The sequence below is a fragment of the Carettochelys insculpta genome, chromosome 12 (genome assembly GCF_033958435.1).
Source record: "Carettochelys insculpta isolate YL-2023 chromosome 12, ASM3395843v1, whole genome shotgun sequence".
Lineage (NCBI taxonomy): Eukaryota > Metazoa > Chordata > Testudines > Carettochelyidae > Carettochelys > Carettochelys insculpta.
The window spans coordinates 20,626,267-20,647,919 of NC_134148.1; the positions used below are offsets into that span (position 1 = coordinate 20,626,267).

The 21,653-nt window shown below is 40.9% G+C and overlaps 1 protein-coding gene across 2 annotated transcripts in view; it reads right to left on the reverse strand.

Moving 5' to 3' along the window:
- Nucleotides 1–21,653, reverse strand: part of UNC13C (unc-13 homolog C) — a 425,720-nt gene that overhangs the window by 188,937 nt on the left and 215,130 nt on the right. For both annotated transcript variants that reach the window (XM_075006542.1, XM_075006543.1), the window contains 2 exons: nucleotides 18,731–18,820; nucleotides 15,444–15,572 (listed from right to left, as the gene is read on the reverse strand). In XM_075006542.1, coding sequence (XP_074862643.1) covers nucleotides 15,444–15,572; nucleotides 18,731–18,820 — 219 coding nt within the window. The remainder of the gene's footprint in view (nucleotides 1–15,443; nucleotides 15,573–18,730; nucleotides 18,821–21,653) is intronic.

The following is a 21,653-nucleotide window of genomic DNA, read 5'->3' on the forward strand; positions in this document are numbered from 1 at the left end:
ATGAAGGGATGAGGAGCTGAGATGGCCTGTATTAGAAGGGTTGCAGAACAGACTCCAGGGACCCCTTGGAGCTTGAGGAGGGATGAGGATAGGCTGCCTTGCAGGCAGTGTGCAGCAAACACCCTGGATTTAGCAGGTAGAGGCTCAGGAAGCAAAAGGTACTTCCCAGTGGGCTGAAGGTTCTGCAGGCTTAGGCCGGCCATGAGGCAAGGGTAGACTGGTTGCTGGGGCCATGGAGAAATGATCTATAGGGGAGTTGGATGGGATGCAGCAAGAGGCAGCCACCTATAGGATCCCTGGGCTGGGAACCAAAATAGAGGACAGGCCTGAGGCCCCTGAACCCATTCACCAATGAGGAAGTGGCTGGTCTGCAATGCAGTCCCCTGAAGGGGAGGAACACAGAGGAACACACATGGCTGTGCCATGAAGAGGATGCTGTGATTCTGGGCATGATATGGGTCCCTAGAGCAGATATTATGGTGGGAAGACATCAACAGGAGGGAGCGCACTGGTATTAGAGCTAACTCCCAGGACATCCAGTAGCAGATGCCACATTGATGAGCCAAACCCTTCACAGGGCCTATCTCACAACTGTACAGCCAGAGGTTGATGTATACATCTCCTGAGCTGCATCACCTTTAGTGGACTCCTCCCTGCCCCACATTATGATTTATGCAACTGCATGCACCATTTCCTCTCCTCACTTGGCATTCCTGTGGAAATAGCATATGCCCAGGAGAGAAGCTAGTCAAGATGTCCGTGACCTAAAATTGGAGCTAGTGGGCAGTCAGAGATAGAGAAGCAAGCATCTGACAAGGGTATACTGGCTATTATTTTGATGAGAGCAGCACACAGGGCCAGTGGCTGCCTGCCAGAATCTCACAGAGCACCTGCAGCATTACTGATGTCAATGCCTTGTATGCTTAGACTGAACGGGGAAACAGAATAAAAATGTGAAGATCAGCATTTGTGTACTGGTAGGCAAATGACACAGAAGTGCAGGGATAAGCCAGACTCACCATCTCAACACCAGTGATGGGGAAAACCTCTAAAAGTACACCGTTTGGGTGATTTCTGAACTAGCTGAACCACCTCCCTACTAAATTTAGTCTCCTGAAAGTCACTCTGCCACTTGTGATGCAATAGATGCTTTTAGTCATGTTCAGTATTTTCTGTTTAGCCATTTACAAACTTTTGCTTTCTGCAATTAGTCCCTAAAATATTTACTCTTGCTCATAATTGCACAATTCTCAGATTGTTTTGACAACATTATTGCCAGCAAATTCATCCTCCTGAATATCTGCAGAAAATGAACACAAGGAGGAGAGTAACATAGCCAAGCCAAAGTTAATTTAATTTTCTATCTGAGTGAATATTCGTGGATTTCTTTTTATTTCAGGTGTTCTCTCTGCTCTCTTTGGAATACAGTGTTTTAAATAAATGTGTAGGACAATGGTGCTCAACCTTATTACAGAGGCATGACATATACTGTACAATCTCATGTGAACCAAATTCTATGTATTTTAACAAGCTTGAAAGCCACCTGTATTGATTTATATTTTAAATTCAGCTTGTTTTATGTATTTAGATAATTTTATATACAGTACTGTCAAATTATACATTAAACTAAAATGATGTAAACATGGCAACAAAATGCTAATAAATCAGTCTTTAGTATATTGCATTGAAGTACGCCATAGACCTTACAAAATGCTCTGGTGGGACACATATGGCCCATGGGCTGTAGTTTGGGCACTCTGGTGAGACAGCTAATGTTTAATGACAGCTTGTTTACCCTGATGCCCTGAAAAAGAAACTTACATAAAGGTGTTACTCTAATTTCCCATTCTTCACAAAAACTAAAACACTGTAACAGGATTATTTCTGCTTAAATTACTGTCTTACTATTCAGTGGGGGAGGGGTGATTTGGGCTTGTCAGAGAAGGATAACTCTGATTTATGGCTGGAGGATGGAGTGGAGGAGGATGAGGTTAGAGACTGCAAAGTTGCAGGAATATGTCAGCCGATGGCCGGGTAATGAGTGGTCTGTGAGCCTATTTTACATCCGAGTCTTAGCTGCTAGGACGGCCTGTCTCTTCGCAGTGGGCAGCCAAGATGGCTGACGGATGCCCCCAAGATTCGTGCAGAATGCTTATTCTACCCGAGACTTTGACTGCTAGGACTGACTGTCCCTTCACAGTAGGCAGCCAGTGTGGCTGATGGGTGCCCCCGAGAGTCTGCTCCATGGAGGCAGCACGACTCAGCGCCCAGCTTTTACTGCACCTTACTACTGACCAGGCTGAATATAGTCAAACCGGCTAAGGCTCTTTGTTTGTGTTTTGCTGAGTTACAGCAACTAGAAGGAGTCAGGCTGAAGCTTAAACATGGTTACTATTTATTACAAAGCAGAAATGAAAATCTTAATGGTTACAGTTGCAGGAAAAGTTAAATAAAATCTTAATGGTTACACTGTTATTGCTCTATTTGCTTAGCTACTAAAGTAGGATGACAAAAATGACATGTCAGTTAGAGAAAGTTACCCATTTGAGGACCAGACGCCTCAGACTAAAGAGCTCGTACTATTAAATGTGCACAAAAAAACATTGCAGGTATAATTCTTCGACTCCGGTGTAGCCAATGTTGTTCACTGAACCCCTTGGGAAGAACTGTATGAGGAAAGGGGTCCCCCGTGTCCTTGGCAGGCAATAACCTGACCCGACTGGCAGGCACAGGAAATTGGAGCCCATTTAGAGTAGGCTGCTGGGCCCTCTTTATACCCCTTGGGGCACATAGGTTCTTCCTTACCTCAAGGTACCAATTGTGCTGGTTCGTCTTTGTGACACCAGCGCTTACAAGGCAGTTACACTTGTAAGGACAGAGATAACTAAATTTATAGAAACGGGGCAAACTTTCACACAGGCAGTAAAATTCCTCTTCCTGAGACAAAAGTGTGGGCAGATCAATTATCAATACCAGCCAAGGGCAGTTTGAAGCCCCGAGGCCGACAGCTAACCTGTTAGCCCCCTTATCTGTATTCTTCAGTCCAGGGTCATGCTGACATAGCACATCTGTGTTTGTGAGGCACCAGCAGACAGTGTGCTCTCAAAACATTCCAAAACTGTGCTGTTTCTTTGTGCTGTGTGCTCTGAGGCACCGAAGAGGGGCAGGCAAGATGGAGTAGAGCAGGGGGAGTCTGTCTGGCTACAGAATGTGAGATCCAAAAGGTATTAAGGTACAACCCCTGGGTGGGGGAAGCCTCCTGTGCACACAGAAAGCAAAGGCAGCACCCACTCTTCCTCCCCCTGCAGAGATGAGTGTCAGGTTGGGTTGGTTGCCCTGTCGTGGGCATCATGTTAGTCACTTCTTTTTAAGGGGTGCTGGGAAGGAATTTTACACACATCACCAGATATTCAGCGTTTTAAGGGAGTTTTTGCTTTCTTCACAGAGGTGTCAGGGGGATGTTTCTCATAAGAAAAAAAGGTGCTGGGCCACATGCCCCAAATTATTTTGTAAGGTTGGGTGGATATCCAATGCAAGAACCCCACAGGAAAGGCATCCAGGGACCAGATAAATGGCCTGGTGAAGGACTTAAAAGAGGGTACTGGATAAAGGAACAGAATGGAGAAGGAGGTTTAGTGACCCCTGTGAGTGGTCAGCAGGAAGCCAAAATCCCATCCCCTATTTTCTTAGCCCACGTTAAGACTATTATGAGGGTGATGGATGGAAAAGTCCAAGCCATGGCGTGGGAACCTGATGGGGGCTCCTGGAATCTCAGGTAATAATTTGTATAAACACAGGTTTGCCTGCACTCTCTATTTTATCTGCTGGGTCATCCCAAACTTCTATATAGTAAAGTTGCAGCCTGATTAAAATCCAGATCAAGTGGCTCCTGTCCTTTCCGTGTAATCAGATACCAGAGACAGGATCTGTTTTTCAAAGACACCCAAACGAAAGTGAATAAAATTTTAGACAAAAGTACAATGTTACTATGGTATCATTTAAAACTAAGTGATAATAAGATTAACAAAAGGGATTTTGATTTATATTCCATTTTAACATTTTTACTTACATGGCAGGAATTTAATGGTAAAATTTGCACATTTATATTGGGCTCAGTGCAATGGCACTGCATGGTATATTCAACAGACCAGACTGCAACTGCAACAGAGTAAATGTTAACAATGAAATGTGACTGTCATGTGGCAAAAAGCTATGACCCTCAACAGCTGTTCCTTCTACTAACTCCCATTGTTACGTATTGAGCACTTTAATCTGCTGCAGAATAAATGCGTGTATAAGCACTTAGTCAAAGACTGCTTCATGATTAATTTACTGGGTACAAGAGGCCATGGAGAACGTGCAGCGTTTTATCTGAAGACATAAGCGTTTGAGAAAATTAACCCGGTAATCAAATGGATATTTTATGTAACACTCATAAATCCAATGAGATCTTAATAAAAACATTCAGAGAAGACTGATGGGATTTTAAAAATAAAGGACAACAACTAATTTAAAATAAAACTACATTTTAAAACTAAGTCCCTCATAGAACAAAAATCAAGAGATGGGTGTATCAAGGATCAGCTATGCAGGGTTTGAGAGATTTAATGAACAATAAAGTGCGTATGTGTGGGAGAAATGGAAGGCTCTACACTCCCATCCACCTTCTCAAAGTTAAACCTAACCATTGTAGATGTAGTTCATGCTGGCTTACTTGTTTTCATTTGCTATTAATTTGAGAAATGTCAGAATATCCTTTCCCACTCTATTTAGCAAGCTTTTTTTTCCTGTTAGTGCATGAACTTCCCTCCCATCGTTTGTTTTTGTTTTCTTCAAGAAATAAATATAACTTCATCAAAGTGCAAAAAACCTCAAGTGATTCTACTATATGACTAGTTTTTGCAGATCACCAATCAATATAGGTTAGAGGGTAAAAGAGAAAAATAAAAAACAAGAGAACTGAACAGCCTAGTAAAATGCTGCAGTATGAATGGAGGAAAATATACATTCCTTAATAATGCAATAGATTTTGTAAACTCTTGGGGGTCCAGAAACCCCTTCTAAATTCATGTAAAGGCAGCTTCAACAGGAGATGATTCTGCAGAGGTTCAAATACCTAACACATACGGTGGATATCTGATTTTTTTTCCTACCAAACTTTTGAAAGAATCCTCATTGCATGCTGGAGTCAGAAATAAAAAAAGACAATATTTTTCCTTTACAAAACTCTATGATGTCAATAGATACCCATACCTTAAAGGAGAGACTAAGGATCCATGATTCATTACTTTAGTTAACAATCCCACTTCCCATATTTAATTGTACACTATACTCTGTACTTCTCCCCATAATAATAAATGACAAGTGTCTGCAATTAGACAAACATAATAACTCATATCAGCATGCACTAGAGTGCTCTTGTTCTCTTTTATGCAAAATATTTGTCCCTTTTGTTTAGAGGAGCTGGAAGAATACAGGAGCTCTGTTGAGCTGGTCAGGAATTTCTTTTCCAGCAGAAAATGCTGATTCATTGAAACTGAAACTTTTAATGGAAGTGTATTGGTTTTGGCTTTGATTAAATTTTCTTCAGAAAGTTTGTTTGGTGTAAGATGGAATTTCTGGTCAAAATGAGAGTGAGATACAGACTCACTCTAGTACAGCCAAGAGCCTGAATCAAGCAGAGGAGAGACTAGAAGCGGGGTTCCCCATACCCCAGGTCAGTTCTCTAACATTTGGGATATTCTGGGGTCTCTCTTTCTTTCTCTACAACAAAAAAAAAAATAAAATAAAAATATTAAAGGATTAGTTTTTGTTCCAACGTGGAAGAAAAAGAAATTGAAGCCTTGAAAGTTTTGTGAAACAATTCTCATTTCTTAGCCAGCCAACTGCTCTGGGGTGTCTACGTACAGTGTCAGGGTACTGTAGTGGTTCTTGATTTTTTTTTTCCTTCAGTAGGCATCCTTCAGTCTGCATAGACTATGGATCGCGCCCTTTATAGTTTCACTTGAGGACTTCATTTACAGCGTCTACTGTGACTGTGAAGGCCCACATGAGAGTGACAGTCCTTGCTGCATCTCTTGCAGATGTGGTGGGTGTCTGGCGAGTCCTTAGTGTGCTTTCTGTGCACTCGCTTCTCCTCTGCTAGCTGTCTGATCTTCATCTCGCCCTTCTGAAGGCCCTTGTGTAACCCCTGCCTCCATCTGCTGCGGTCATCTGCTAGTTCTTCCCAGTTGTCCAGCTCGATGTCTACCTCTCTGAGGTCTCTCTTGCAGACATCTTTGTAGCGCAACTGGGGGCGTCCGGGAGGTCTTTTGCCAGAGGCTAGCTCACCATACAGGATGTCTTTTGGAATCCTTCCATCATTCATCCTGTGGACGTGGCCAAGCCAGCAGAGCCGACACTGCCTAAGGAGGGTGTGCATGGTTGGGATTCCAGCTTGCTCGAGGACGGCGGTGTTGGTCACTCTGTCCTTCCATGTTATTCCAAGGATGTGCCTGAGGCAGTGCAAGTGGAAGACATTCAGCCTCTTTTCCTGGCAGGCATCAACACGGTTTTTTTCCTTCATCTGATGCTAAAACCTCTTTGAGTGGCCTGGGCTCAACAGCTCTGAGGAATTTCCTCCAGTTCCTTTCCACCTCTCAGGATATAGTGTGGGTGATAGAAGGTAGAGGCAGAACCTGATCCACACCAGTGATCCTCAGCCAGCAGAGTGGTTTCTATAGAGCTGCTGTTGCAAACAATTTAAATCAGCTATCTGGCTTCTCTGTGTTATGCAGGGAGGCATTTCTACTCCCAGAAGGCTCTAGGACTGGGGTAGAAGAATAGTCATATGGCAAAAAACTGAGGCTCAGCAGCTGTTTCTCCTTCTCACTCAGACTGTTGCTGTGCAATTTAATCGGGTGCAGAATAAATGCATGTACAAGCACTCAGTCAAAGACGGAGTCATTATTAATTTATGAGTTCCAGAAGCCATGGAATATTTACAGGCACCTTTCCCTCCCCATCTCAGGTCTTGTATATGTGCAGCAACATTGTGGCCTAAGATCTGGACCCACATAGCCCTTTATTTGTTAAATGTCCAGTAGTTTCAGCATTTGTAAAATGTTCTCTTTTGTATTTTGTTCATAATTTCAATCTCAAGGCAATAAAGCAAGAAAAGACCGGGCATCTGAGTAGAGTTTTGTACATTAGAACAACACAATGAGAAATAACTACTCTCTCTGCTTCACACATTATGCTTAAATTAACTGCACTTTTTATCCAATGGTCCCAAGGAACTGAAAGGAGGTTCAATTCCAGCTACCCTAATAGGAATTTAAATGATTTAAGAACTTTGTGTGACCCTGTGGTAGAAATCAATAACAACAAATGACAAATCAGTTTAAAACTTTTTAAATGAAATCAATGCCACTGCTGCATACAGTCACTGTTCCAAAATTCACAGCAGAAGACTAAATTATCTCCATAACAGAAGCCAACTTCCTGGCTAATATCAAGCAGATTTGCAACAGTGAATCTTATTGCTGGAAGACCACTATGGCCTTGCTCCTGGAAACACATGTGCCTGTACTTCAATCATATTGGAGGTTTCATTGACTGTAAGAGATTTCTATTTATCTCGTGCACTAACCACTAGAACACACTTCTTCCTATGCTTAGTGCTCAGTCCATTATTTTCAGTTTGAGAAAATTCTATTCAGTGACTGATCTTTTGTCTCAAATTACATTGCCATGACTTCTGAGCAGTCAAGAGAAATTGGGATTTCAAGGATTGCTTATTTCCTTGCTGGAAGAGCAACTGTAGCCAGACAGAATCCCCCTGCTCTACTCCATCTTGCCCCTTTTCGGTGCCTCTGAGCACAAAGCACAAAGAAACAGCACAGTCTTAGAATGTTTGAAAGCACAGATGCGCTTATCTCAAGCCCAGTCTTTGATGCTTCAAAACACAGATGTGCTGTCTCAGCATGACCCTGGACTGAAGAATACAGATAAGGGGGCTAAACAGGCTAGTTGTTGACCACAGGGCCTCAAACTGCCCTTGGCTGGTACTGATAATAGATACTTCCACACTTAGTCCCAGAAGAGGAACCTCTCGCCCATAAGAAAAGAATGTCCTGTCTTAATGATTTAATTATCTCTATCTTACAAGTGTAAATTAAATTGCAACTGCCTTGTAAGAACTGGTGTCACAAAGATGAACCAGCACAATGGGTACCTTTAGATAAGGAAGAATGTGCATGACCCAAGGGGTATACAGAAGTGTCCAGCAGACCACTCTAACTGAGCTCCAATTACCTCTACCTGCCGGTCGGGTAAGATCTTTGCCTCCCGAAGTCACAGGGGACACCCTTCTAATACTGTTCTTCCCGAGGGATTCGGTGAACGATGTTGGCTATGCCAGGAGTTGAAGGACGCAGGGCTGCGAATTATACCTGCAATGTATTTTGTGCACATTTAATAGTAAGAACTCTTTAGGCTGAGGCATCTGGTCCTCAAATGGGTAAGTTTTCACTTGTAATCAAATTGACATGTCATATGTATCATCCTACTAGTTGTTAAGAAGATAGAGCAATAACCTTGTAACCATTAAGATTCTTATTTCTGCTTTTTAATAAATAGCAACCATTAAGCTTTCAGCCTGACTGTTTCCAGTTACGGTAACTCGGCCAAACACAAAACAAAGAACCTTAGTTGTTTGGCTATATCAGCCTGGTCAGTGGTAAGGTGCAGTAAAAGCTGAGCGCTGAGTTGTGTCGCCTTCACGGGGCAGACTCCTGGGGCACCCGTCAGCCTCCCTGGCTGCCCACTGCGAAGGGACAGTCTGTCCTAGCAGTTAAAGACTCGGGTGGATCTCTGGGGCATCCGTCAGCCATTTTGGCTGCCCGCTGAGAAGGGACTGTCAGTCCTAGCAGTCAAAGACTCGGATGTAACTAGGCTCACAGACCACTCATTACCCGGCCATCGGCCAACAGCAGCTTAATGGAGGAATACTCCGTATATTTTCCCTAGTAATTTACAACGTCTGTTATAATTTCTATAGTTAATTTAGCACAGATGGGAACTGAACAGCAAAAAATGCAGGGAAGTTTATACCTTTAAATATATTATATATATAAAAATATATATAAAAGGAGCAGCTATGTTCAAATGTTCAGCAATACAACACTTTCTTCCAAAACCACTGTTCCAGCTACCATGAGATTTTAAGTATTTTAGCCCCTTCCCAAATCCATTAGAATCCCTTGTAAAGATCACATGCTTTGCCTATGTCACTGTCCCCATCCCGCAACAAAGATAGCAATCAAAGGCTCCAATCCAACCACATGACCATGCCTTTTAGTGCTGTAATTCTTGGGCAGTGACTAGGCCTAAGGGAGCTGTCTAGACAATTTATTTCACCTGTAAGGAACCCCTAACCCCTTTAACTGTTTGCTCAAATACAGCTGGTTGGAAAACAGAAGAAAAAATTAAAAACTGGGAAAATAACAGATTGGTTCAAAGAGATTAAATCTCAGAAGTCCTTAACTTTCCATAGACGACAAATTATAGGGAGTATCTTAAGTCCCATTTTCAGAAGAGACACAGGCCCATATTTTTAAAGATATTTAGTCATTCTAGTGCTGTGTGTGCAATGCTTATGTGAATTGGGACCCTAAGTATCATTTCCAAAAGAGATTCAGGCACTTATCCTAAAACCCACTGACTATTAATTGGATCTTGTCTCCAATATCATCAGAACACAAGACTGGTCATACAGGGTCAGACCAACAGCCATCTGGGCCAGTATCCTGTCCTGGCTAATGCCAGGTACTTCAGAGGGAATGAACAGTCAAGGCAATTGCTGAGTGATCCATACTCTGTCATCCACTCCCAGCTTCTGGCAATCAGAGTCAAGGGACACCCAGAGCATGGGACTGCAACCCTGCCCACCTTAGCTAATAGTCATTGATGGGCCTGTCCTCCATGAAGGTATCTAGTTCTCTTATGAATCTTGTTATAGTTTTGGCCTTCACTCTATCCCCTGGCAACAAGTTCCACTGAGTGACTATGCGTTGTATGAGGAAGTGCTGCCTTTTGTCTGCTAGCTATTAATTTAATTGGGTAACCCCTGGTTGTTGCTTTATGAGAAGGAGTAAATAACACTTCCTTATTTGTTCTCTTCACACTAGTCATGATTTTATAGACTTTTATCATATTCTGTGGGGGTCAACAGATGTGCTGGGCCTTTGAGCAAGGTGTGTGTGATGGGGGAGGGCTAGCTCCAGGCTCTTGAAAGTGGCAGGGCCTCAGGCAGAAGGGGTTGGGCAGTGAGCAGCTAGCCCTCCGTGTTGCCCAGAGCATAACATATCACCCACCCCACCCCTCAGAGATGCCTGGAGTGTGCCACATGGTGCTCTGGCAGAGATTTAAAGGGCCCCATGGTGCCAGCTTCTACCACTCTAGTTGCAGTGATGAATTGAATTGCTGGGCCCTGGGGCAAATGCCCTCTCTGGCTCCCATTGGCAGGCCCAATCATATTGCCTTTTAACTGTCTGTTTTTGAAGCTGAAAAGTCCCAGTCTTTTTAATCTCTCCTCATACAGAAGCTATTCTATGAGCTTAATAATTGTTGTCACCCATTTCTCTATCTTTTCCAATTCCAGCGTAACTTTTTTGAAACAGGCTTACCAAACATGAACTCAGCATTCAACATGTGGGCATACCATGGATGTATGTAGCAACATAATGATGCTTTGTCTTTATTATCCATCCCAAAACTAATGATTTCTAATAGTGTATTAGCTTTTTAATTGCTATTTCACATTGAATAGATGTTTTCAGAGAACTATCCACAACAATGTCAAGATCTCTTTCCTGAGCTAATTTAAACTCTAATATTTTGCAGTTTTGTTGGGATTAGTTTTTCCAATGTACATTACTTTGCATTTATCAACACTGAATTTCATTCACCAATTTGTTGTCCAACCATTCAGTTCTGTGACATCTGTTCCTGGTTAAGTCTGTAGCAAACTATGATGAGCTATTGAGCTATTTTGTATTACCAGCAAATTTTGCCACTTCTCTTTTCCCACCTTTTTCCAGATTGTTTATGCACTTGTTGAACAGAATTGGTCCCAGTACAAATCCCCGGAGGACACCACTCTTTGCTTCTCTACAGCCTGAGAACCGACCATTTATTCCTATCCTTTATTTTCTGTCATTTAACTTCAGAATTTTTCTTTGGAGTAGTAAAATTATTTTTTCTAATAGCCCACTAGTGAAACTACTACTTCTTAAGAAACAGTGGTGATACATTATGCACAGATGGTTTGACACAGAAAAAAGTTTTAATACTGCAGTAAGAAGCACTGCCAGAGTGCATTCTCCTCTTCCTTCAGGCCCTGATTTAGGAAAAGCATCTCTCCAATTCAATGGGCATAAATATGCGCTTGAAATTAAGCATGTACCTAACAACTTTCTTGGGTTGGGGCCTTAACTCTATGATCCGTGGAGGCAGTGTGTGCTACTGGCAGCTTTCCACTCAGAATCACTGATGCAGCAGAGCCTGATACAATGCACTGTGTCTTACCACCTATCGTCTTTTCACAGGAAAATGTAAATAGTGCTGAACAAAAAAGAAAAAACCCAAATCAAACCAAATCATACAGTCCTCTAGCACCTTAAAGGCTAACCATTTTATTTATTAGGTAATCAGCTTTTGTGGGTAAGACCCACTTCATTAGATTTCAGTCAATATCATTTCCATCAAACAGTCACGGGGAAATGGTATCATATAAATGATACACAGGGAAACCAAACGTCTTCTGTATAGGCCTGGGTATTTTTGTAGGTCAGAGTTCTGAACTTATTCACTTTAACATTTATCAAATGGACTGTCTGAACATTTTACAGAAAAAAGTGACATTTACAAGGGTTTGTGGTGCTATTTGTAAGAGGACAAAGGCTATCCTTAATACTGAATTTTGAGATTTTGGTAGACCTTTATTGGGAAATTTTCTGTCAGGAACACCATCCTTTTTTAATAACACTTCTAAATTTCACTTCTCCTGAGGTAAATGCAAATTTAGCTCCCAAGCATTCATCTTAGTTCTTACAATATAAATCTAAGTCATAAGAAAGACAGCATATCATGTCCAGGCAAACCTGATGAAGTGGGTCTCACCCATGAAAGCTCATTACCCCTCTGAAAGTCTTCAATAATGCTTTAACACTTTAATACTTGAATAAGACTTGATTTAGATGTTCATACTTCAATTATAGAAACACGTATTACAAAACTATATATCTTCATGGTTAGTGAAAATGGAGATTCAGTACTTAGGACATTTCTTGGTGTGTTATCACAGGGCTCCAAGAAATGCACAGATATTATGATAGCAAGAAACAATTAGTTGCTTCCATCACAACCTCCCTCCACTTCTTAAGCACAATAGAAAAAAGTCCTTGGCTCTAATGTAAAAGGACGTATTAATACTGACAAAACAGTCAATAACTGCTCAAGGGTGAACAAATAAAAAAGTGAAGTATTTTGTTCACTATGTAAGCTCTTTATGTGTTTGGAGGCTTCAAGTTACTGAATCTTGTTTTTTTTTTTAATCAGACAAACCTTAATGCAGTTCAATTCATTCCATTGATTTCCGGAGAGGAAATGTTTGGTTCAGGGGTATTACTGAAAGGTTATCTCACCCAATGTTTGATATCTAAGGATAAATTCATTTGCTCATAAAACAAGACTGAACAAAATAACCTAGGGATTGTCTATTCCAAGCAGATGATCAACCCAGTTAGGGTCAATCTTCCAGAGTTTGATTTTGTGCATCTGGTGAAGATGAGGCAAAATCAATCTCTCCGGGGTCAGCAGTTGACCCCTGTACTCTGTGCTTTCACAGTTTATGGGAGAAGTTTATGCAAGAGTATACAGGGTCTTCAGTAGGGAAATATGTCACATTCAATATGTTGATTCTAGCTTTGCAATTGAATTAGTTAGAATTGCATATCTTATATCAACTTATGTCCCAAGTATAGACTTAGCCCCGGTCCTTTCTCTTTTCAGAGCAACATGGACTCAATGCATTGCTGTCCCTGAATTTAGATGCATGTCAGGATATGTGTGGAATAGATACGTCCACATATCTATTCTGGCGATACCATCACTGGACCTAACCAGGTTATTCACAAAATCATGGGCACATTCTCATGCTCCTCAACTAACATCATATATGCCATCATTTGCCAACAATGCCCAGATGCTTTGTATATTGGACAGACTTCAAACTCTCTCAGACAAAGAGTTAATGGGCACAAAACAGACATCAAAACATTCCTGATCCACAAACCAGTTAGTCTACATTTTAATGGAGTGGGCCATTCTGTTAATGACTTAAGAGTCTACGTTTTATTGAAAAAGAATTTCCAGTCTGCTTTACAAAGAGAAGCTGCTGAACTCTCTTTCATATTCAAATTCAACACATTAACACGTGATTCGAACGAGGATGTAAATTTTCAGAGACATTATAGGGGCTCTTTGGCATATTTGGCTTAATCTAATTCCTGACTCCCCAACCCCGACTGCCCCTCTGCTCTCTGATTTGCTTACCTTGATAATTTTTTTTCTGATTTGTCAACTTTGATTACTGTTTTGGTTCTCTATGCCTTAAATATTGAGTCTGTTCTGGTATGGCTATGGGCTGAAGAAATGGGTCTGTCCCACGAAAGCTTACCTAATAAATAATTTTGTTAGTCTTTAAAGTGCTACTTGACTGCTTTTTTGTTTGAGGGAAACTAAAGGTATTCTGTGTAGGTAGAGTGACCATCCGTCCCAATTTCTCCTGGGACAGCTCCATATTTTGGGCACCAGGAAGGCGTCCTGGTTTATTTAACAAAGGGGCTAATTGTCCTGTATTCAGGTGCCCTGCTGAGCGCAGGTGCTACTGCTGGCCAGAACGTGCTGTCTGACTATGCTGGAGAGGGAGCCAGCAGGGGGCCTTGACGTATAGGTAGGTTGGGGTGCAGGGGGTGGCCCCCCAGTTCCTGGCTCCCCGCAGCTCAGGAGAGCCGGGATCCTGACTGGCATGGCTGCTGCCTGACTCCCAGATCCCTGCATCTGGGAGTGCACCAGAGCAGCTGCCACCCGGCTCACAAATCCCCGCTGCATGGCTGCCAACTCTCTGTGCCTGAGGGGAGCTGGGAATTCACTGATGTGGCTGCTGCCCCATTCCCAGTGCCCTGAGGCATGGGGGAGCTGGGGAGGTCCCCTTGGCAGCAACAGCTGGGGAGGCACCCCCTCCCCCACCATATTTGGGATAGGGAGTTATGGTTACCCGATGTACAGCCTTGGGCATTTTTGTAGGTCAGAGCTGTGAACTTAATCATTTTAACATTTATCAAACAGACTGACTGTGCATTTTACAGAAAAAAGTGACATCTACAAGGATTTGTGGGGCTATTTATAGGATGACAAAGGCTATCTGTAATATTGACTTTTGAGATCTTGAAAGGCCCTTATTTGGAAATTTTCTAGCAGGAACATCATCCCTTTTTATTAACAGTTCTGAATTTCACTCCTCCTGAGGTAAATACAGAAAGTAGTCCCCAAGCATTCATTTTCCTTGTTAAAATATAAATCGAAGGATAAGAAAGACAGAATATCTCCTTCAGGCAGTGGTTATAACACTGCTTTCCTACAGCCAGTAAAGTGTGAAATATATAAAACTCTGGATGGAGCAATTACATTCATTAAAAAAATAGGGGAACTTTTTTCTATTTTCCAATTCCAGACCTTGTACAGTATTCAATCTTCTTCCATAAAATCATAGACATTTTTACCCTCCTGTCCCCCATGCAAGGATATGCATTGATGGATTTATATATTTTTTCATTCATTTTGATATTCACAGTTAATTATTTTAGAGTTCATGATCCATCTCTGAGTTTGTTTATTGCAAGTTGCTTCCTGCCCTTGCTTTTAAGATGTAACAGTACAATTTGAAACTCTCTAGTCTGGCACCCTCAGCACCTCAACGGTGCCAAATGAGAGAATTTGCCAGACAATGGGAGGTCAATATTGTCTAGCTGCATTATCAACATTTACACTGGTTACTGGGTTCTTAGAAGACATTTGGGGTAGATTACAGCTAAATAACAGCACAAAGCGCTGAGAACAAGGACATGTGACTGCAAACAAACTTTATGGGGACACAGAAAACTCACCCACACCTGTTATAAATCGTTGTTCAACTAAATAAAATCATGCCGGATTATGGATGTTGCCAGACAAGAGACTAGAGAGGTTCAACCTGTATTAGGCAGAGTCTTTATATATAGTGGAATTGTTTGAATGTATTGGCCAACTGTTTTCTTTTTGTATTTATTGTATTATTATATGACTTACTTAAACAGAAAACAATGAATAAACACCTTAAGAAATCCCACAGTTGGTCTTACCTGATCCATTAGCTGGGTATAGAGTTCATAGCAGTTGTCAAAAATATACTTGTAGGTAGAGTCCAAGCAAGCTCTGACACAATCTCTAACCACCATACTTGCTCGAGGTGGACTCTGCAGTTCCAGGACCTTATAGAATATTTTATAAAATAAGAAAATTGGAGCATTTCAGAAAAAGCTGGACTAGAAAATGTATACATTAGGTATAGTAAGTTATCTGTCTCATGCAGAATCTGGAGAGATAAACTATCTTAAAGATCAATACAATATTAAGAAGTATATATTAATACACTATGGCCTCAATCCAGAGAAACACAAATACATTTTGCATAGTAGACCCCCTAAAGTTTACTTCAATAGGATTACTCACACAATGAAAGTACAATACACGTGTAAGAGATTACATGATCCTGTGGCTTTAGTTCTTTATTGATTACACCTTTAAATGTTTTCTAAAAGAGGAATGCTCTTTTGAATCAATATCTTAGCCTGTTGCCACACTACTGAGAAAGATCAATCTGCTCAGAGTCAATCTTCCATGTTTTTGTTTTGTGCATGCGTGAAATGATGCTTTCTGGGGTCAATGTTGGCCCTGGAACTCCTCATGAGCAGTGAGGATTAAGGAAAGTCAATGGGAGAAATGCTCCCATCAACCTTCTTCCATGAGGACAGCCACAGCTGTCAACCACTGCTAAGTAGATTTTAGCTACTCAATTGCCATAGCTAAAATTGTGTATCAGTGGTTGACTGCTATATCTAGTATAGACATAGCCTTAGCCTACATCTACACTGGATAGTTTTGTTGACAAAACTGGGGTTTTGTCAACAAAACTCATGGAGCATCCACACAAAAATGCATTTTGTTGACAGTATGTTGACAAATCTCGGCACTTTCGTTGACAGGCTTCTGCCTCTCCCCCACGACAAAAAAGCTGTGGATGCTCTGTGGGGGCCCTCTGTTGAAAGACAGGTCTTCTGGGTCACTGGGCAACCCTGTCTGCTGTGTTCCTGATCAGCTGTTCTGTTGAGAGCGGGCCAGGTAGTCCAGCCACTCTCTGTTGACAGAGCAGATTGGTTTTTCAATCTGCTTTTGCATGTGGATACACTCTGTTGACAGAAGTTTTGTCAGAAAATCTCTTCTGACAGTGACTTCTGTCGATGGATTGCTGTCGTGTAGATATAGCCTTAGTGTACAAAGAGCAACATACACTCTTTAAGCATTGATTTCTGTAACCATTTAATCTGGTCATTAAAATATATACACTGAAGCTTAGTTTCACCTCAATAAACAACAAAAAGTCCTGTGGCACCTTATAGACACAGAAAGCATCATTTCATGCATGCACAAAACAAAAATGTGGAAGATTGACTCTGAGCAGATTGATTCACCCTTCTGGACCCTCCCCGCCACACATGCATCTGATGAAGCAGGTCTTTACCCACAAAAGCCTATGCTCCAAAATATCTGTTAGTCTATAAAGTGCCACAGGACTTCTTGTTGTTCTCGAAGACACAGACTAACACCGCTACCCCTCTGATATCTCAAAAAACTGTCTTTTTATTCTGTATTTGTACAGCACCAAGCCCAAAGGAGTCCTAGTCCATTACTGAAGCTCATAGGTGTTACTGAAATAATACTCTTCCTATTAATAGGATGTGTTTGTTAATACTTTTAAAAATTAAAAAAAAAAAAAAAGATTTGAGTTTCTGTATTTTGAGCCAATTGTAGCAATTTGTACTATTTCCTGATCATGGAATATTTTGCTCACTGTATTCATGATCACTTTGATGTCACTGCTTGTATATCTATGACAAATAGTTTTTGGCCTAATATCACTGGCCTCATTTTGATGTTTGGAACAAGCCCAGGGTTCAATTTCCTAGAAACATTATTTTTCCTGATAAACACCTTAGGTGTTTTGGCTTATTTCCTTTGATTTTCAGTTTATTCTGTTCATTAAACTTGGCCCTAATCTTACTCCAGCAGAGAAGCTTTAAACCTAATTTTAAATGAGTTTAAACAAATGTTAGTGATCAGAGGCTATTTGGCTTTCTTCAGTACCATTTTATTTTATAATATTGCTAGATTCTAAATGTGAACAGGGCAATTGTCATTTGAAAAGTAAGACTTTCTCTCCTTCAATGGCTTCCTGATGATGAACAATGATCAAAAGTCATCAGAGCACTCACTTGACAACTAGATGAGTAATATTTGCTGTTATGTGCTTTTAAATGTAAATCACTTAATTAGGTGTAACTTCCACATTAGAAAAGCAATTTCTGGCATCCAGCTGCCAATGAAAGTTTCTCCTCACAAAGCAGTGGCTAAATAGCATTGAAAAAATGAAACCCAAAGACAAAGCACATGAGCAATTCAATAGGAAAACCCACTGGATAGTAGAGGATATCTTTGCCTGGCTTTGGAGGAAGGAAAATATATGGGTCAACCCTCTGCCAAGCATAGGAAGCTGACAGCAGTAAAGCTAGTTCCAGTTGTGGGAAAGAAATAAAACTGACCAAAAGATTATCTTCTTAAATATAGCTTTTACCTACAGTACAACCTCAGAGTTATGAACTGTCAACCTTACACCTCATTTGGAACTGGAAGAATATAAATCAGGCAGCAAGACAAAACAAATGAACAAAAAATTATTGTACAGAATACTACTGTATTAAATATAGACTACTATAAAAAGGGGAAGTTTAAAACAGATTTGACAAGATAAGGAAACATTCTGCTCTTGCTCCCTTTAATTAACAAGGTTAAAAACAGAATTTTAATTCTGCCTAGAAAAGTTTCAAAGCTGTGTTAAGTTAATGTTCAGTTGTAAACTTCTGAATAAACCATAACATTTTGTTAAGAGTTATGAACATTTCAGAGTTACAAACTCCCATTTGTGTTTGTAATTCTGTGGTTCTATTGCATATTCTTAAGAGCAGCAGTTAATAATCTGTGCAGTTAAACCAGAGAAAGATAAATGTAATTTATTGCACTTAGGAATTCTCACTTTTTCATTATTTCAGTGAAAGATTTCCATTTAGGTAAATCTGCAGGAAGCCTAGGGATTTAATGTAAAACAAAAGGGTCTGAAATATAGACTATAAGCAGCGATGCTTTTTAACTTATATCAAGTCTCAGCACAAGATTTATCAATCTAAGATAGAGAGCACATCTTAATCACTGAGGTTTGATAGGAGTTATCAAGAGTAGCAAATATATATGACTTTTCTAGTAAATAAATGTCCACTATGTTTTCTTGGTCCCAGTAACAGTGAAATTGTGGTACCTTCATTCGAAAAAAAGTGATGCTGGTTAGCAGGTCTACTGTTGATCTCAGGTCTTGAAGCCTTTCAGAATTGCTGGCTGGAAAATTATCCTAGTTAATTGGGGAAAAGGAAGTAAGTTAGGAAGTAAGATTAAAGACAGGACCATTAAAACAGTAATGAATAAATCTTTTTAGGTAAACAAAGAAAGTGATAAATGCAGTAGGTGGGATTATCAACAATGCTCTTGGTTGCTCCATCTGCATTCCAATTAAAGTCCACGGTAAACTGCATAGTGATATAAATGGGAGCAGAGTTAGGTCTAAACACACCATTTTGGAACTCTTAGGGTCTGTCATAACATGTACATTTTAAAATATTGAATTTCCAGTTCTAAATGTCTCAAAGATTGCAATGAGAAGATTTTTGATTTAAAGGAAAACCTTTTGTTTGTTTCCCATCATGTATAAATCAGTTTTGTAGTCCAGTGGGCTTGTTTGAACTCAAGCATGAAGCCTCTAAGAGCTCTGTGCCAGTCCCAGACCTGGATGAAGGAGGAGGGTTGGTCAGATTTGTGTTGATGCGCTAACTGTCAAACAACAATATGAATGAAAACTGATGACAGTACAACTAAATGATAAAAGATGCTGGCTTGGATGTTGCCCAGATAAACAAGGTCCATGATACCAAACGAGCCATTGGGGTTGGGTTGATAAGTTGGCTACTGAAAGAAAATTACAACCAACATATATGCTATCCATTGGAACATGGAACGTCCGAACACTGTGGGTAACCGGAAAATTAGAGCTGCTTTGGAAGGAGATGGAGAGATACCGATGTGATATACTTGGACTAGCAGAGATGCATTGGACGGGATCAGGAGAGATATGCAGTTGTGAAGTCATTTGGTCGGGAAACAAAACGAAGCATGAAGCAGGAGTTGGATTCCTTCTTAGCAAAACAGCTAGAAGAGCATTATTAGGATACAAACTGGTGAGTGCAAGAATGATGGTAGTGAGATTTGAAGCAAAACCATTCAACCTCTCAGTCATTCAGGTGTATGCACCCACGTCGGACAGTACTGAGGAAGAGATTGGGCTTTTTTATAAAGACTTGACATAGACGGTGGAGGAGATACTGAAGAAAGATGTGTTGATCATCGGAGGAGATTGGAATGAGAAGGTTGGAACAGATAATGAAGGTTGGGAGAGAGTCATGGGAAGGTTTGGATATGGAGAAAGAAATGAACGAGGTGAGAAACTACTAGAGTTTGCTACAGAGCATGAGATGGTAATCTGCAGCACGAGATTCCAACAAAAGGACTGTAGGAAGTGGACATGGCGATCAAATGATGGGAAGTCCAAGAACATGATAGATATAATTTTAATAATAATAAGATGGATAACATCAGTACAGCAGTGCTGAACCTTCCAAGGAGCAGATATAGACTCAGACCACAGTCTAGTGATCGCAAACATCAAGATAAAACTCAAAAGAAAATGTAAGACACAGTTTAAGAAAAGAGACGTGGCGAGGCTATGTGAGGAAGAAACAGGGAATGGATACAGAGCAGCGCTCGAAGAGAAGATTAAGAATATTGCCACAGAGAAAGACCTAGATAAGAGAGTTGCAGGGATAGCCATCGCTACAGAAGATGCAATTGAGCAGACTTCTCCAGAAGAAGAAAAGATCAATAAGACGTGACAGTGAAGTTGGTTCAAGAGAAGAAAGCTTTGAAGATCAGAAGAGATGCTTTTGAGATGGCAGAACAGCAATATAGGGTGAAATGCAAAGAGGTAAGGAAAGCAGCCAGAAAGGATAAGGAGAAATGGGTAGAGAAGCATGTGAAGATATAGAGAGGTATTATGACGAATGTAAGACCGGGAGGTGTATAAGACAATCAGGAATATTAATTGGAAATGGCAACCAAAGCAGATGGTGATCAAAGATGAGAACAAAGAAGTGCTCATGAACAGGGAGAAGATTGTGGAGAGATGGATGAGATATTGCACTGACCTATACAAAGCACAGTTGGACCCGAGTGTCTCAGAGACTGAAGAACTGAAAGAGATCTCTCCACCAAGCATCGAGATCAAGACTGATATTTTGAAGGCGGAAGTAGAAAAAGCAGTGAAATGACTAAAAAACAACAAGAGCCCTGGAAATCAGAAGATCACAGGAGCGATGATCAAATACAGTGGAAAAAGCATGATTCAGGAAATTAACTGACTGTGTAATATAGCATGGAAGGAAGGGAAGGCACCTAAGGAATGGACAAAATCTGTGCTAGTGACAATACCCAAGAAAGGAAGTACATTGGAGAGCAAGAACTACAGAATGATTGTCCTAATGAGTCATCTAGGCAAGGTGCTGATGATGCTACTGACTGACAGACTAAGATTGCAGATGGAAGAACATGTAGCAGATGAGCAAGCGGGGTTCAGAAAAGATAAAAATGCCATACAGCAGATATTGACACGAAGACTGATAGCTGAAAAAGCTCGACCAAAGAACAAGAACGTATACACTTGCTTCATCGATTTTCAAAAGGCATTTGACAGTATAGATCAGAAAGTGACTTGCACGGTGTTGGAGTCATACAGAGTGGATAGCAGACTGATACAGTTGTTGAAGGACATCAGTGACAATGCGGAGACAGCAGTGAGAACATGCAGGGAGTTGGGAAGCTGGTTTAAAACAAGTAGAGGTACAAGACAAGAAGATCCAGCATCACCAAGTATCTTCATGCCACATCTGGAGAGAGCAATGGACAAGATCAAGGAAGAGGTAGAAGGGGTATCTGTGCATGGGAAAAGAATTAATGACTTGAGGTTTGAGGATGATATAGTTATCATTGAGGAAGATGAGGAGAAGCTAGCGAAAACGGTGCATGTGTTAAAGGAAGAAGGGAAGCGGTACGGACTGATTGTGAACATTGATAAAACA